Raw genomic sequence first — 16,416 nt, 5'->3', positions numbered from 1 at the left:
TTCAGAAGCAGTAGGAGGGGCCAGGACCATGACAGCAGCAAGGAAGATCGCTTTAGATATATGTGCATTCACAAGCACCGTGTAGGCATGTGTCATAGCGGTTGGAAACCCATGGCAAACTCTGGAGTTCTGCCTTGCTCCATAAATTTACAGTAACAGTTCCCACTTCCTTCTCATTCTTCATGGTAGTCATCTCCCATGTTTCAGTCATGGTCATTTTATGTTTGTGGTTCGAGGGCCCGACCCCCGCGATGTGAAATGAATACACAAGGAGACGTGATATAAGGTTTATGGGCATGGAAAGGCCACAACTTTATTGGTTACAGCAGTGAAAAGGTATTTGCTTAGGCATTGGATCTCTAAAACAAGTGGGTTTATTCACCAATAGGTGGAGCCTGTTGATGCTAATCCAACTATAGGCTCCCCCCTGATGTCACCGAGGGTCGTGCCATGGCCTCCCGCCAAGCAGGCATCGGACAGAACACACGACCGCCAGATTCCTTTAACGGAATACCCAAAAATTGAAGGCATAGGCGATGGCCACACCTAGCCCTTCAACAGACCGCAACACATTATTCCAATGCCTAACCTACCCACCAATACCACGAAAGTTGTGACGATTGCTACGAGGTAGGCGAAAAAACCAAAAAGCCTAATGCCAAATGGAAAAACTCCTACCAGGCCCCCTGGACAACCAGGGCGACCAACCTAAGGTCCATAGCAAGGCCAATGACCCAAGCCCTAACTCAAAGGGCGAGACGACGGCGAAGAATGAGGCCGGGGAGAGGCTGGCGCCGCAGCAAAAGGCTGCTGAACACGCCCCCTCCGAGGCACCTGGTTGGATGCCTGCCAAGGGGGCGTGGGCGCCAGCCAGGTGAGGTGGAGGCAGGGGGCTATGCCCCCTGCTAGGGGCGGAGCTCGGGCTCCCGCCCACAACCACTCCCCTCTCTTCCAGGGAGGAGAGTCTTTATAGCAACTGAACTGATCAATTAAGACTTACCCTGAACATGAAAACTCCAACAAGAATTGTCATCATAAGCATGCAATGATGCAGGAAAAACCCAGAGTAGGCTCATATCAAGGAAAGGGAAAAGTACCAGCTGGTTATCACAGTTCCTGTGTGAATGACGTGTGCTAAAGTTTGATGCGAACTCAGCAGTAGAGCTTAAAACATCATGGGGGACAACAAAGTGGATTTTTTGTTTTATATTTGAATCACAATGCAATTAAAGCAATTACAGAGGTGTCTGTCAATATTTTGTCACTTAATCTTTTTAAAAAAAACACCCAGACATCTGGCTCTCTGCAGAGATGAGTTAATAACAGTATTTGCATTTCCTTATTTGTTGCCCTGCGATGATCCACTTATAAAAAGAGATAATTTGTACAAAAGCCTCTGGGGCATGGAATAAATGCAAAGAGGTGGATATTTTGTTGTCCTCCGTGTTTCTCGACTGGGAATGTTTGCCCGCTTGCTCCCTGTGCTACCTCCCTCAATATGCAAATGTTTGCTGTGCAGCATGCAAGTTTATTTTAAAGAGATTTTAACAGCCCTGATCATGTATCTTCTAGGTTTCCTCTACACCCAGAGCACTACCAAACACAGCATTAAAGAGCGACTTATGAAGCTCTTGCCTTGTTCAACTGCCAAAACAACATCTCCTGATATTCAAAGCAAGTTGTTTTTTTTCCTTTTCCCATTTCGTGGTTAGATTTGCATGCATCATCAGGTATATTTAAAAAATGATTTTACTAACTTTATTTAAATCAACTACAACCTCTTGATTTAACCTTCTGATGGATATCTGTTTTACAACCTTGGAGTGTTTGAGAAGATACCATTTCAAAGACTGAATTAACTTGATGGATTCTGTAGTAACGGGCCTCCATGACTTTCACAAAGCTGGCAGATGGTTGGAGAAGTAGGTTATGAACTGTGTTTTGGGGAAGGCTTGAAAACTTACCAGGTTTCCTCTGATGAGGAGAACCGTAATAGTGGCTAAAGTCATCTTGACCACACTGCTACCAAACTTCCTTACAATTGCAGCAGTAAATAAAAAGTGTTTAGCTCCTAGCAGGATGGAAGTACAGTGGTACCTTGGTTCTCAAACGCCTTGGTACTCAAACAACTTGGAACCCAAACACTGCAAACCCAGAATTAAGTGTTCTGGTTAGCGAACTTTTTTTGGAAGCCAAACATGCTCCGTTTTGAGTGTTACGCCGAGGTCTGTCTGTTTTTGCTATTTATTTTGAGTTTTTGTTTTTGCGACTTTTTTGTTTGTTTTTGTGACTGTGTGGAACCCAGTTCAGCTACTGGTTGACTGATTGTGTGACTGCAGTACATTGTTTATTGCTTTCATTTTATGGATCAATGGTCTCATTAGATAGTAACATTCATGTTGAATTGCTGTTTTGGGGGTTGTTTGTAAAAGTCTGGGACGGATTGATCCATTTTGCATTACTTTCTATGGGAACGTGCGCCTTGGTTTTGGAACGCTTTGGGTTTGGAACGGACTTCCGGAACGGATTACGTTTGGGAATCAAGGTACCACTGTAAAGAGTTATTGGGGAGCCACCATAGATTTTTAAAATGCCTCTTTTCAGGGCCCATGAGGCAGTTGCCTCAGTGGCAAACAAAACACTACCAAACCATTCTACATTCTAAATCTTATATTAATAATCCAAAAATTGAGAGAACAAGGTACAAGATCTACTACAGAAGCCACAAACAGAAAACTCATTCAAATTGTGTCCAAAAGGAAAATTCAGTCTTTAAAGTTTCTTTAGCCAGGCTCCTGTAGATATCAATAAAGGTAAGTTTGATCAAATGAAGTGTCGGCGATGTTACGCTCAAGGGTTAGATATCAACGAAGATAAGTTTGTTTCGCCCATGAAGAGTCTCAGGCTTCTTCAGTAAATTCTCTCTCACGGTTTCGATATATTTATAAACATTAAAGTCCATATGTTACATTCCTTCTTGGTTTAAGCTATAATATTTAATTTCTTTCTTCAGGAAATTTTTCCTCAAGATTTTGGTGTACATTCAACTTCATAGGCTAAGTTCTTTCTTGACTTAAGCATTTATTCATTTACTAAGTGAAACTCTCATGCGTAACATTTACCTTTTGGACACAATTTGAATGAGTTTTCTGTTACAGATGGGTAGCCGTGTTGGTCTGCCATAGTCGAAATAAAAAAATTCCTTCCTGTAGCACCTTAAAGACCAACTAAGTTAGTTCTTGGTATAAGCTTTCGTGTGCATGCACACTGAAGCTTATACCAAGAACTAACTTAGTTGGTCTTTAAGGTGCTACAGGAAGGAATTTTTTTATTTCAATGAGTTTTCTGTTTGTGTATCTGAAGAAGTGTGCATGCACACGAAAGCTTATACCAAGAACTAACTTAGTTGGTCTTTAAGGTGCTACAGGAAGGAATTTTTTTATTTCAATGAGTTTTCTGTTTGTGGCTTCTGTCGTAGATCTTGTACCTCGAAGTAGAAGACCATTTTCTGTTTTGCCTCAAGCAGCAAAACGTCGTAGACCAGCCCTGCCTCTTGTGCATTGTCACAAGCTGTGCCTCAGAAAGTAATAGCATGTGCAGGAGGGCTGAATCAGTGGACCTTAATGGGCAGATTCATATTGGAGGAGAAAGTCCCACAAGTACATTGGTCCTGAGCCGTAAAAGGCTTAGAACCAGCACCATAAATTGTGCTTGGAAACAAAGGGGCAGCATGTGCAATAATGTGGCCACATGATCCCAGCACTTGGCCTCAGTGGCGGAGGAACTGTCTCCAGCACCCGGGGTGGGACGCCAAGGGGCAGGGCAAACCGCCCAGTGACACATGTATGACGTCCATATGGAGTGCACATGTGCAGCGTCCCTTACGGACTGCGCACGCGTGGCAGCCCATATGGTCACTGTGTGAGAGCGGAAGTCCATATGGTTGCCGTGCGAGAGGCAGCCCATACGGATGTCTGTATGGATAATAATAATAATAATTTATTATTTGTACCCCGCCCATCTGGCTGGGTTTCCCCAGCCACTCTGGGTGGCTTCCACAGAGACCAAAAATACACTAAAATGTCACACATTAAAAACTTTGGATGCCGCGCAAATGGCGCCCATACTGACTGTGCGGCCCCTTGGCTGCTCTACAGCTGGAGGGAGGTAGGGGCCATCTTGTCACCCCCCCCGAGTGGAACCCAGGGCAACCCGCCCCCTCCGCCCCCCCCCACTTCATACCCAGCTGCTTTGCCTCAGTCAGAATTTTAGCAGTGGGATTTTGTACCAGTTGAAATCTCAGGGGTGGGCTTTCAAGGGCAGCCCCACCCAGAGCACGTTATGGTAATCTAGCTGTGGTATAACTAATGTATGTGTCACCATAGCCAGTTCTGACCGTGCCAGAAAGAGGAGTACATCTGGCAAACCAGCCTGACCTGGGCAAAAGCTTAGTAAATGAGGCTGCTTGATTGAAGTAATAGCGTAAATATGGCTCTTCGGGGTCAAATTGCCTTTGGTTTGTTCTGGTGATGTGGGGTAAATACTTCACCATCACACTTTAGAATAGAACTAGTAGGACCTGTGAGAAAATAGTTGTGGCATGGGATGTTCCTATTCTGGAATTCTTCCAGGACACTCTGCTTCGCTCTACTTCTGATTTTCATGTTTCCCCTTCTCAACAGCCAGGGTTCTGTGGATTCTGAGCATGCACAGTCCTCATCACGCTGCCCCCCATTTAAATGTTTACCTTAAATTGTTTTCGGTGTGTGGAATGTGAGTTTGTGTGATTTTGCATATGGTAGCGTTTTCCCAAGCCTGTGGATACTTCCTTCATGCGCATTGATGGTGCTGTTTTGGCTACAGAATGCTACAGCGAGGCTCCTTATGGGGTCCCTGCCATGGGAGCATATTCACCCAGTGCTTTACCAGTTGCACTGGCTCCCGGTGGAATATCAGGTCAGGTTTAAGGTGCTTTGTGGCTTAGGGTCCCGGGCCCTAAGGAAGTCAGACTATCCTGCACCGGGGCCGGGGCCTTCTCAGTGATGGCTCCGACCTGGTGGAATGCTCTGTCCCATGACACCAGGGCCCTGCAGGATTTAACTTCCTTCCGCAGGGCCTGTAAGACAGAACTATTCCTCCTGGCTTTCAATTTGAACTCAGCCTGATCTTTTATTCCCCTTCCTTCCCTCCCCCTCCCCCTTTTTATGAAGATTACCCACTCTGGGATCCCACAGCTAATTCTCCCCTGGTCTCCTCGCTGGCCCAAATAGGACTAATTTAGCCAGCTAGCCCTAGTGATCATCAAATGTTTATTGGATGGATTTTCCCCCTAAATTGATTTTTGAATTCTTAATTTATTGTTATTCATGTTTTATACTGTATTTTATGCTGTTTTTGTTGCATCAATTAAGTGTTTTGAATTTGTTGTTAGCTGCCCTGAGCCCGGTTTTCTGAACTGGAAAGGGCAGGAAATAAATAAAAAAATATTATTATTATTATTACATTTAGAGAATGAGTTCACCATTAGGATATACTGTAGTCTTGAGATAGCCCAGAGCAAAGATGTTGGCTCTCCATTCATAACTCTCCAAAGGAGCAACATACGTGTAGAACAAACAGCTCCTGTTGTGATCAGTCAGAATAGTGTTTGTAGCAGTAGATAATGGGCAGATGTGCACCAAACATTTAAAGCACATTCAAAGCACATATAAAACAAATGCTTTTCCCAACGAATCCTGGGGACTGTGGTCTTCCCCTCACAGAGCTACAGTTCTCGGCACCCTTAACAAACTACAATTCTCAGGATTCGCTGGGGGAAGTGCTAGGGTTTAAATGTGTGTTGGATGTGCTTCAAATGTATTGAAGGAATGGGTTTCCCATTCTAAAATCTGACTGCGCAGTCAGTCTGAAACGGGCCCCAAAATCCTCATTTATCCTTCTCCAAGGGTGCATTAGCTAAAAACCATTAACTTGAGCACTTGAGCAAATGCATAACAAGAACACAGCTGTATAAACAAAGCTCTCTCCTTTATCAGTCCATAACGCCTAATGAATGGCCTTGCCAGTTCCAAAGTGGAGCAGGGATGACACATCTGGATCTTATCTTACATCCTGACCACAATGACGCAGAGACCTTTTCAGCCCACCGGGAACGGCTCCAGGAGTACCCTTAGAGTTGGTGACCTTCTTACCCCAAGATAAGGAATACAGGAACACCCTTTTATGGTTTTATGGTTAAGAGTACAGGAGCAGGAACATCTATGATGTCAACTTACGTGTATAAGCTTACGTGGCTGGATTCCTGGGGAAGGGGGGAGAGGGTATATCCTGGAGGATATATATATACTGCATGGAATCTCTCATTTCTTTGGACTTGCTGTGAACTGACCACGCAAGTGCCTTCTGCTATTCGAAGAGCAGAAGAAACTCTTTCTCTGAATCAACCTCGGTGTCATTTGACTTCCTTTCTCCCTCCTGGGAGCAACACAGACCCCACCAGTTGGTAAAGTCTAAGAAGGCTACAGTATGGTGTGGGTCTGCTTCATAATAATGGGGGTGCCCATTACCCAGTTTTAGTCTTCTCCCATTTTCTCAGGGGGTTAGTTCTTAAACTGTTCTGGGAGAATGATCCTAGTCTACAATGTTCATATTTTATGATGCTATTGGAAGAATCCATAAAGAAGGCTGATCGCCAAAGAATTGATGCTTTTGAATTATGGTGCTGGAGGAGACTCTTGAGAGTCCCATGGACTGCAAGAAGATCAAACCTCTCCATTCTGAAGGAAATCAGCCCTGAGTGCTCACTGGAAGGACAGATCCTGAAGCTGAGGCTCCAATACTTTGGCCACCTCATGAGAAGAAAAGACTCCCTGGAAAAGACCCTGATGTTGGAAAAGATGGAGGGCACAAGGAGAAGGGAACAACAGAGGATGCGATGGTTGGACAGTGTTCTCAAAGCTACCAGCATGAGTTTGACCAAACTGTGGGAGGCAGTGGAAGACAGGAGTGCCTGGCATGCTCTGGTCCATGGGGTCATGAAGAGTCGGACACGACTAAATGACTAAATAACAACAACATTGGAAGAATATATATTATAAACAGACTGATCCTGCTTCTCCAAACTTTAGGAACTGGACCTTGAAAGAATGACAGTGATTTAGATTTGCATAGTAGCATTTAGAACTCTCTTCTTCTGAGGAAAAGAATTTGCAGGGACCAATTTGCCATTTTGTTGGATGCAAATTGGAAACCCACTTAATCAGTTCTTCATGGAACCAATTTTTAAGTTACAAATTAGTGGAGCATAAACTTGTCTGTTTAAAAAATGGATTACCTGTGACACTGAGCTTGCATGGCAGGTTCTAGCAAATTTTCACAGGCTGTTTATCATGACTTGAAAATTGGAGCTTGGAGCCTCTTGAATACTGAACAGCGGAGCTTGCTCCTTCCTTTGTAATCAGAAAAGGGAGATTTAATTTTCAAATGCAAATGAGAAATATTTGAATTGTGCATATTCTAAAAAGCCTTTAATTTTTAATTTAGAACATCTTAATATTCACTGTGCTGTGCATAATAATTATTTAAATTTAGAGATGCATATTAATGTATTTACTGAAATTTGCAGCCCACAAATGACTTGCACTCCAGTCCTAACACCTTAGATTCTCTGCATGAATTACCGTATTTTTCGCTCTATAACACGCACCAGACCATAACACGCACGTAGTTTTTAGAGGAGGAAAACAAGAAAAAAAATATTCTAAATGAAACAGTGGGTGTATGATTTTTGTGGTTCATGCTGTGGCCGCAGACATGTGATCTGACAGTGAGTTTGGAGTAGCCCAATGCAAAAATCCTGAGGATCCATGTGGATCCATGCTTTGTAACCACGTTTTTGCACCATTGCAGCCCCAGGCAACAGTGGGTGCGTGATTTTTTTGGTACAGACTGTAGCCATGGACATGTAATGTGATCTGATGGTGAATTTGGGGTGACCCAATGCAAAAATCCTGAGGATCCATGTGGATCCGTGCTTTGTCACCACGTTTTAAATGGGGAGGGAAGGAAAGCAAAAGCCCCCACCCCACCCACCCACCCAAGCCAGACAGGATATACGAAGTATGATTTCTTTTTTATTTACGGTATTTCTTTTTTGGCCACCTCTGTCACTGCAACCTTTGCTCTGTGCTTGCACACTTTTGGGCAATAGGGCATGTAACACACTTTTTTTCATCTGCCAAGATGTAGAAAATCAATTTTAATGTCCCTATATAAAATGCCTAGTGAAGCAGAAGGGTATTACATCAGCCACTGTATTAAGGCTAAACGTCTGAAGAACAGCTCTCTATGGGGGGGGGGGGGGAGACTAAATTCCATTTTCAATCAATTGTTATTGTGGCAGCAATTATCAGTGTATAGCGCACAATGAGGAAAAGAACTTTAAAAAATATATATAAAAAACATTCTCACGTTATACTTCTTCAAAGAAGAGTATTAGGCTTTTAATGAAGGGGAGAGGAGAGATGCTGTAATCCTCCTGGCTCAGGAGATTCTGATTTACCAGCCGCGTGTAGAAAGTATAGATTAAGATATTTGATATACAGCATATAAATCCAGAGATTTCCATGTCTCACTCTGCAATCCAGCCTGCTGTTACTTACGAGCAGGGAAGCAGGGTTTCTCTTCCAAACAAGCATACTGTCTCCCTCCAGCAGTACATTGCTTGGAGAAGCTGTAATTTGGAGGGGGCCTGGGGGCAGGGCTCTCTGCTTTTGGAAAAGAAATGAGAAACCTACCATTGTAAAGCAAAAGTTCCCCCCCCCACCCACCCAAGCCAGCCCTCTCTCTGTCTCTCTCTCCCACCTGCATGCTTTTGCTTTTCGGCTGCCTGCGAGTCCCTAGAGCACGGAGAGGAGGAAGTGGTGGGCTGGAGCCTGCACGCAGTGTGACTAGGAAAGAATTAGAAGGGAGGACTCGATCCTTTCCTTAACCCTCTGCTTGCCAGGAGGGCAGGGGATTCCCTGCTCTTTGTTGAGTTTGAGCAAACGCAGCAACAGAAGCGGGTGGGCAGTAAGACCCTGAGGCAGAATGCAGGAAAGCTTCCGCCTTCCCCCTTCCCTCCGCCCGCCCGATCTTATTTTTGCTTGATTTTTGCCTATTTTGCCCCTGTGCTCCGGCAAGTGAGCTCCAGGGACCACACATTCGCTCAATAACACGCACAGACATTTCACCTTACTTTTTAGGAGAAAAAATCTGCGTGTTATAGAGCGAAATTTACGGTATATCTAATATCCAGATGGCAGCTTCGTATGTGATCTTTTCTTTCTTAAAAGTTATGGGGCGGAATCTGAATTGGTATCACAGTACATGTGGAGAGAAGTTTTAATCCTCATTCCCTAGCTATGCCCCAATGAAACTTTTTAAAAATAGGGCCTTTTTAAAAAAATCAAAGAGAGAAAAATTAAGTTTCTCCCTTTTTTGGGGGGGGGGAGGTCTCAGTTGGGGAGGGAAGTATGAAACCTCCCGTCCCCACACATTGCTGGCCCAAACTAGATCATGTCCTCTGCACTTTCTTTTGAGTAAGACGTAAACCCATACTTAGCTGCAGGCTACACATTAAGTGTAATGTGTCGTTTGACCTCAGAGAATAGGAGCCAGTGTATATACATCATTTAGTGAACCTGCTCCTGGTGCATACCATGTTGTGCTATATACCAGGGGTGACAGGTAAAAGTGCTGTCCTATGAAACAACCTCCTGGTACTCAGGAAGCTAGCGTATGGGGAAGAGGGCTAAGCTAGAACTTCTATCTGACATATCTCGCTCTATAGGCTGAGGGAGCCGGCGTACAGCTTCCAGGTCATGTGGCCAGCATGACTAAGCTGCTTCTGGCGAACCAGAGCAGCGCATGGAAAAACCATTTACCTTCCCGCCAGAGCGGTACCTATTTATCTACTTGCACTTTGATGTGCTTTCAAACAGCTAGGTTGGCAGGAGCAGGGACCGAGCAATGAGAGCTCACCCCATTGTGGGGATTCGAACCGCCGACCTTCAGATCGGCAAGTCCTAGGCTCTGTGGTTTGATTAGGACTGAAGCTTAATTGCATAGTGGAAACGAAGGAGCTCCGTAAATGTTCATGAGACCAGTGAGCTAGATCTGGAGGAAGCCACTTGCAAAACACGGCCTCATTTGTCAATGCTTAAGTAGCGGGGAGAAACAGAAGTTCCAGGCTTCTGCAGTCACTGCAGATTTGGGTCAATTAAACTTTCAGAGAAAAGTGGAAATGAGTATAAAAGGTGGATAATTGTACAGACAGATAAGTGCCCTTTGGAGAGATGTTGCTGTCGGCTGCTGCCACAGCTTCAGAGTGGCGTTTTAAATTTCGTGTGCCACAGCATAGCAGAGTCATTGGCGTTTTAGTAAATGTGACATTAGCGCTCTAGACGTTAATGCCAAACTGATGCTAAATGTGTCGTTGGAAAGTATGGCAGGGTTCTTCCTGCCGACTCCCTTAAATTATGCATTTACGCACACACTCACACACTTTACATTGAGACCACAGCTGGGACAAGAAAGGTTAAACTTCCCTTTCCCACCTGGGATCTCAATGGAACTCAACCCCACACACCTGGTGCTCTTGTTAGCCTAATTTTAGCAGCAGCCTTCATGGAATGGAGGAGAATTTCATCAAGTGGCTTCCCACCTAAGAGAGCTTCACCATTTCGTCAGCTGCTTAGGAGAACAAAGCCATGCCCCATTAAAACCAGGGCAATGTGTTAGTTATGAATATCATCTGTTATTGTCAATGGGAATTCAGTTGGACGAGGGCCTAAAGTGTTGATTTGATATAATTGAGTTGCTTTAATTGGGAATAGGTTTCATTAAACTGGACAAAAAGTCTGCTGAAATGCTGTTATGCTGCTATGTTGCTGTTTTGGCTCAGATTACATTTCTATAGAGGGATCAGCCATTACCTGAAAACAAAAGGTAGCAGATTTATTGATGTTTTTGCCCCGGGTTCTTTTTTTAAAAAAATACATCCTGTGAATTATGCTTTTTCATTTCCGCTTAAGTATATTGCTGGCATCGGGGGTGGGGGGTGGGGACACACCATAAGAAAAGAAAAATAGATGCAACGATTGTGATGTGAAGACTTCTGGGGTACATTCATTTCTGAGCTATGCAAGGATGAATTCCTCAATGGAAAAGCATTAAACAAATGTTCTTGATAGTTAGCTAGGAGCTCAAATACATTACAGGATGCAGAAGGGTCTAACCTTGAAAAAGGTAGGCATTAACTGAATGGGCAGCAGTATAAGTCATGGGTAGGCAAACTAAGGCCCGGGGGTCGGATCCAGCCCATTCGCCTTCTAAATCCGGCCCGCGGATGGTCCGGGAATCAGCGTGTTTTTACATGAGTAGAATGTGTCCTTTTATTTAAAATGCCTCTCTGGGTTATTTGTGGGGCCGGCCTGGTGTTTTTACATGAGTAAAATGTGTGCTTTTATTTAAAATGCATCTTTGGGTTGTTTGTGGGGCATAGGAATTCATTCATTCTTTTTCAAAATATAGTCTGGCCCCCCACAAGGTCTGAGGGACAGTGGACCGGCCCCCTGCTGAAAAAGTTTGCTGACCCCTGGTATAAGTGATAGTCATGGATTAGGGCATAGCTGTCAACTTTTCCCTTTTCTTGCAAGGAATCCTATTCGGAATAAGGGAATTTCCCTCAAAAAAAGGGAAACATTGACAGCTATGGATTAAGGGGGGGGGGAGATTCAGGTGTCAGATCAAGCAGGCAAAACAGGGTTTAAGGCACACAACACCCTCCTGCCTGATAAATGTGCCAGCTTCTTAACTTATGGCTTACTCAGGGAGGAATTTCATGTGATAATGTAGCACCCTGCTTGTGGTTAACGCTTAGCTGGAATGAAATATTCAACGCAGCAATAGAGAAATTAAAATAATAATTTATTTGTCAGACAAATAAATGAGAGGCACAGTGGTATATGGTTACCAAGCTCTGGCCTGGTCTCCTGCCATTATGGCCAGCACTTATATTCCCTCAGCCCAGCCCCCTTGCTCCTCCTTTGGCTGCCTCTGTCCAATCAGCCTGGTTGAATTTCCTATTGGCTGATTGCTATAACCAATCCTAAAAGATACACCCATTTCCTATTGCCTTTTATGGGATACAAAAAGCTATATATTCTTCTATCTATAAATGACAAATAAGTAGTCATATATCTTACATTTGTCTCAACAAGGAACCTTAATTACCAGCTCACCTCTTGCCCTCCTTGCCCTATTGCCCTCCAAAACAGATGGTTAATAGTTTTAAATTTTTATCTTAAACAGATGTCAGAGATCTTGGGTTCACATTCTCATACATCATCAATGAAAGATCTCCTTTTTGGAGGTCTTTAAACAAAGGCCTGACAACCATATGTCAGGAGTGCTCGATGGCGTCTCCTGTCTGGCAGGGGGCTGGGCTCGTTTGCCCCTCTGGTCTCCTACAGCAATATGACTCTATGAAATAAGAATTTAACATTTCTTTCTTTCTAGATCCTTTGCATAATTACATTTAAGCCAGTATATTTCATACATTATCATAGATAGCTTTTTAGAAGAATAAACCTTCTCAAAGTGAAAGGAAGGAATAGTTTACAGCCTCAAAATAAAATAGGAAAAAAGCCTCTTCTTTTGTTTACACTCCCCTTCTCCAGCCAGTTGCTTTCTTTTCCATTTGCTCTTGGCCTTTAACCTTAGGAAGATATGGCTCAAGTTTAATGGTTTTACTATTTACCAACTCTTAATTATGTAGGGTCAGTGTAACCTTGCCCTCAGCCTGTAATTCCCTTTTTACGACTTTGAGAATTGTTTTCTGCTATAAATCAGGGGGCCCCCTTGTCCAGGAGGATAAACATCTTGCCAAAGTACTTAGGCAGCTGGTCTTCTGCCTGGCATAAAACATTTGAAAATCTTTAAGCTCATTTTAAAATACAGACCCTAATCAAACTATAAGCCTTGATAAAAATGCAGGCTATGATTAGATGCCTCAATAAATCCCCCCCACACTTATTATGTAAAGCAATGGGGGGGTGGAGAGAATTTGTTTAACCCTTTCTTTCCTAGCAATTTGTCTATTCAAAACTGCGCGCGCGCACCCCCACTCTGTTTTTCATCCCAACGGATAAAAGGGAGTTTTGCCTGGGTTTTTTTTGTTGTTGTTTTTTTACTTCTTTGGGGGAGAAGCAACTTTCAGAGAGGAAATACCGTATTTTTCGCTCCATAAGACACACTTTTTCCCTCTTAAAATCTAAGGGGAAATGTCTGTGCGTCTTATGGAGTGAATGTGTGGCCCCTGGGGCTGGGGGGGGGGGACCCGGGCTTCCCCTGCCAGCCCTGACCTGCTCTTTGGGGCTGGGGGTGGGGGAAAGCCAGGCTTCCCCCGCCAGCCCCGACAAGCTCCTGAGCAGCTCTGGGGTAGCCCACGAAGCCTCCGCAGGGCAGCGGGGAGCCTTCATCCCGCTGCCCTGGGGAGGCTTTGCGCGGCTATCCCTGGCTTTTGCGGGAGGTGGGGGAAGGGACAGAGCGAGGCTCTCTCACTTCCCCCACCTCCAGCAAAAGCCCCCAAGAGCCGCATATTTTTTTTCTTGAATTCCCCCCCCAAAGTTGTTGTTGTTGTTGTTTAGTCGTGCCCGACTCTTCGTGACCCCATGGACCAGAGCACACCAGGCACTTCTGTCTTCCACTCTCTCCTGCAGTTTGGTCAAACTCATGCTGGTAGCTTCGAGAACACAGTCCAACCATCTCGTCCTCTGTCGTCCCCTTCTCCTTGTGTCCTCCATCTTTCCCAACATCAGGGTCTTTTCCAGGAAGTCTTCTCTTCTCATGAGGTGGCCCAAGTATTGGAGCCTCAGCTTCACGATCTGTCCTTCCAGTGAGCACTCAGGGCTGATTTCCTTCAGAATGGATAGGTTTGATCTTCTTGCAGTCCATGGGACTCTCAAGAGTCTCCTCAAGTAGGTGCGCCTTATGGCCAGGTGCGCCTTATGGAGCGAAAAATAGGGTGACACCTACTGTACCTGAAGCCCTCTGCACCAGCTTTACATGACAAAAGCAAGCCAGGATAGGGGTGTGGGAAAGGAAGACCTGTGCTGAAAAAGTATACCAAGCAAGGCTTTTTTTTCCAGCTGGAGCACACGGGATCTTAGCTCCAGCGCCTCTCAGATGGTCATCATTGCCATTCTAAGAGAACAAGGGTGAGCTCCAACACCTCTTTTTTTTCTTCTGATTTGGATGTTTTCTCTTGCTCCGGTGGGTAGGACTCAAACCAATGGATTCAAGTTTCAAAAAAGGAGATTCCAACTAAACATCAGGAAGAGCTTTCTGGTGGTAAGAAGTGTTTGATAGTGGAACAGACTCCCTCAGAAGGTGGTGGACTCTCCTTCCTTGTAGGTTTTGAAGCAGAAGATGGATGGCCATCTGTCTTGGATGCTGTCTTGGACTGTCTTGGAGCCAGTGTGGTGTAGTGGTTAAGAGCAGTGGACTCGTAATCTGGGGAACTGGGTTCGTGTCTCCGCTCCTCCACATGCAGCTGCTGGGTGACCTTGGGGTAGTCACACTTCTCTGAAGTCTCTCAGCCTCACTCACCTCACAGAGTGTTTGTTGTGGGGGAGGAAGGGAAAGGAGAATGTTAGCCGCTTTGAGACTCCTTCAGGTAGTGATAAAGCGGGATATCAAATCCAAACTCTTCTTCTTCTTTAGTTGAGATTTCTGCATTGGCAGGGGATTAGACTAGATCAGGCTTCCTCAAACTCGGCCCTCCAGATGTCTTGAGACTATAATTCCCATCATCCCTGACCACTGGTCATGGGAATTGTAGGCCAAAAACATCTGGAGGGCCGAGTTTGAGGAAACCTGGACTAGATGACCTGTAGAGACCCTTCCAATACTATGATTCTATGATTCTGTTTCCAGAGCATACAGATTCTCAAAATTATTCTTACTTCCATGGAATGCTCTGTCATTAAATTCTCAGTTTTATGCATACTTGAGAGTAAGCCCCAATGTCTCAAGCTATAAATGGCCCACTGCCATTTTAATAATAATAATAATTTATTATTTATACCCCGCCCATCTGGCTGGGCTTCCCCGGCCCCTCTGAGCGGCTTCCAAAAAAATATTAAAATACTGTAATACATCAAACATTAAAAGCTTCCCTAAACAGGGCTGCCTTCAGATGTCTTCTAAAAGTCTGGTAGTTGTTGTTCTCTTTGACATCTGGTGGGAGGGCGTTCCACAGGGAGGGCGCCACTACCGAGAAGGCCCTCTGCCTGGTTCCCTGTAACTTGGCTTCTCGCAGTGAGGGAACCGCCAGAAGGCCCTCAGTGCTGGACCTCAGTGTCCAGGTAAAATGATGGGGGTGGAGACACTCCTTCAGATATACTGGACCGAGGCCGTTTAGGGCTTTAAAGGTCAGCACCAACACTTTGAATTGTGCTTGGAAACGTACTGGGAGCCAATGTAGGTCTTTCAAGACCAGTGTTATATGGTCTCGGCGGCCGCTCCCAGTCACCAGTCTAGCTGCCGCGTTCTGGATTAGTTGTATTTTGTTTTAGCTACACCAGGCATCCTCAACCTCGGCCCTCCAGATGTTTTGGGACTACAATTCCCATCATCCCTGACCACTGGTCCTGTTAGCTAGGGATGTTGGGAGTTGTAGTCCCAAAACATCTGGAGGGCCAAGTTTGGGGGTGCCTGATCTACACTGACTGTTCTAAGAGGATGAGGAACAACTAGTTGTGTGTTATTCCTAGTGCTTTTAATCTTGTAGTGTTCAGTAGGCACTAAATATCATCATTGCCGTCTGTTCCTGTTAATTGAAATTAGCTGGAAAGCTCTATTAAACGTCCCATTGCCTCCTTAGACCACCATCTTTTTGATGTTTTGATACCGAGGGCTGTGTCCAACTAAGTGTTGCTCGGAGTAGACCCATTGAAATTAAGGGACCTGTGTTAATAATGTTCATTAAATTCAGTGGGCGTATTCTGAGTATGACAGCTACAACCCAGTGACCCAGATAACGGAATTCTGCATAGCTGAATTCTGCCACATCGTGGTTTGTTTCCTTTTCAGACCAGAGTCGGTTCATTATGGTTGTTCAGCAATATCAGTGAAAGTCTGATCAGCTGTATCATCTAAAGCAGCTTTTCTCAACCTCTGGGTTCCCAGATGTTGTTGAACTACCACTCCCATCACCCCTAGCTAGCAAGGCCAGAGCTCAGGGGTGATGGGAGTTGTAGTCCAACAACATCTGGGGACCCACAGGTTGAGAAACGCTGATCTAAAGTGATCCTTGCACTGATGTTTCAGCTTTTCCATAAGCAGGATAAAACAATGTGAGATACCAATTGTGAG

General features: G+C 44.7%; 1 protein-coding gene across 14 annotated transcripts in view; it reads left to right on the top strand.

Moving 5' to 3' along the window:
• Positions 1-16,416, top strand: part of KCNIP4 (potassium voltage-gated channel interacting protein 4) — a 411,322-nt gene that overhangs the window by 344,211 nt on the left and 50,695 nt on the right. The window contains exon 2 of one of the 14 annotated variants that reach the window (XM_081020172.1): positions 1,573-1,678. The exons of 11 other annotated variants lie outside the window; for them this stretch is intronic. In XM_081020172.1, the coding sequence (XP_080876298.1) occupies positions 1,573-1,678 (106 nt within the window). Of the gene's footprint in view, positions 1-1,572; positions 1,679-14,192; positions 14,259-16,416 lie in introns of those variants that run through there. 2 more of the 14 variants (XM_081020173.1, XM_081020170.1) reach the window with 2 other exon arrangements.

The sequence above is a fragment of the Podarcis pityusensis genome (assembly GCF_964106645.2).
Source record: "Podarcis pityusensis genome assembly, chromosome: 9".
NCBI lineage: Eukaryota > Metazoa > Chordata > Lepidosauria > Squamata > Lacertidae > Podarcis > Podarcis pityusensis.
This window is presented reverse-complemented; position numbering and strand designations above follow the sequence as displayed.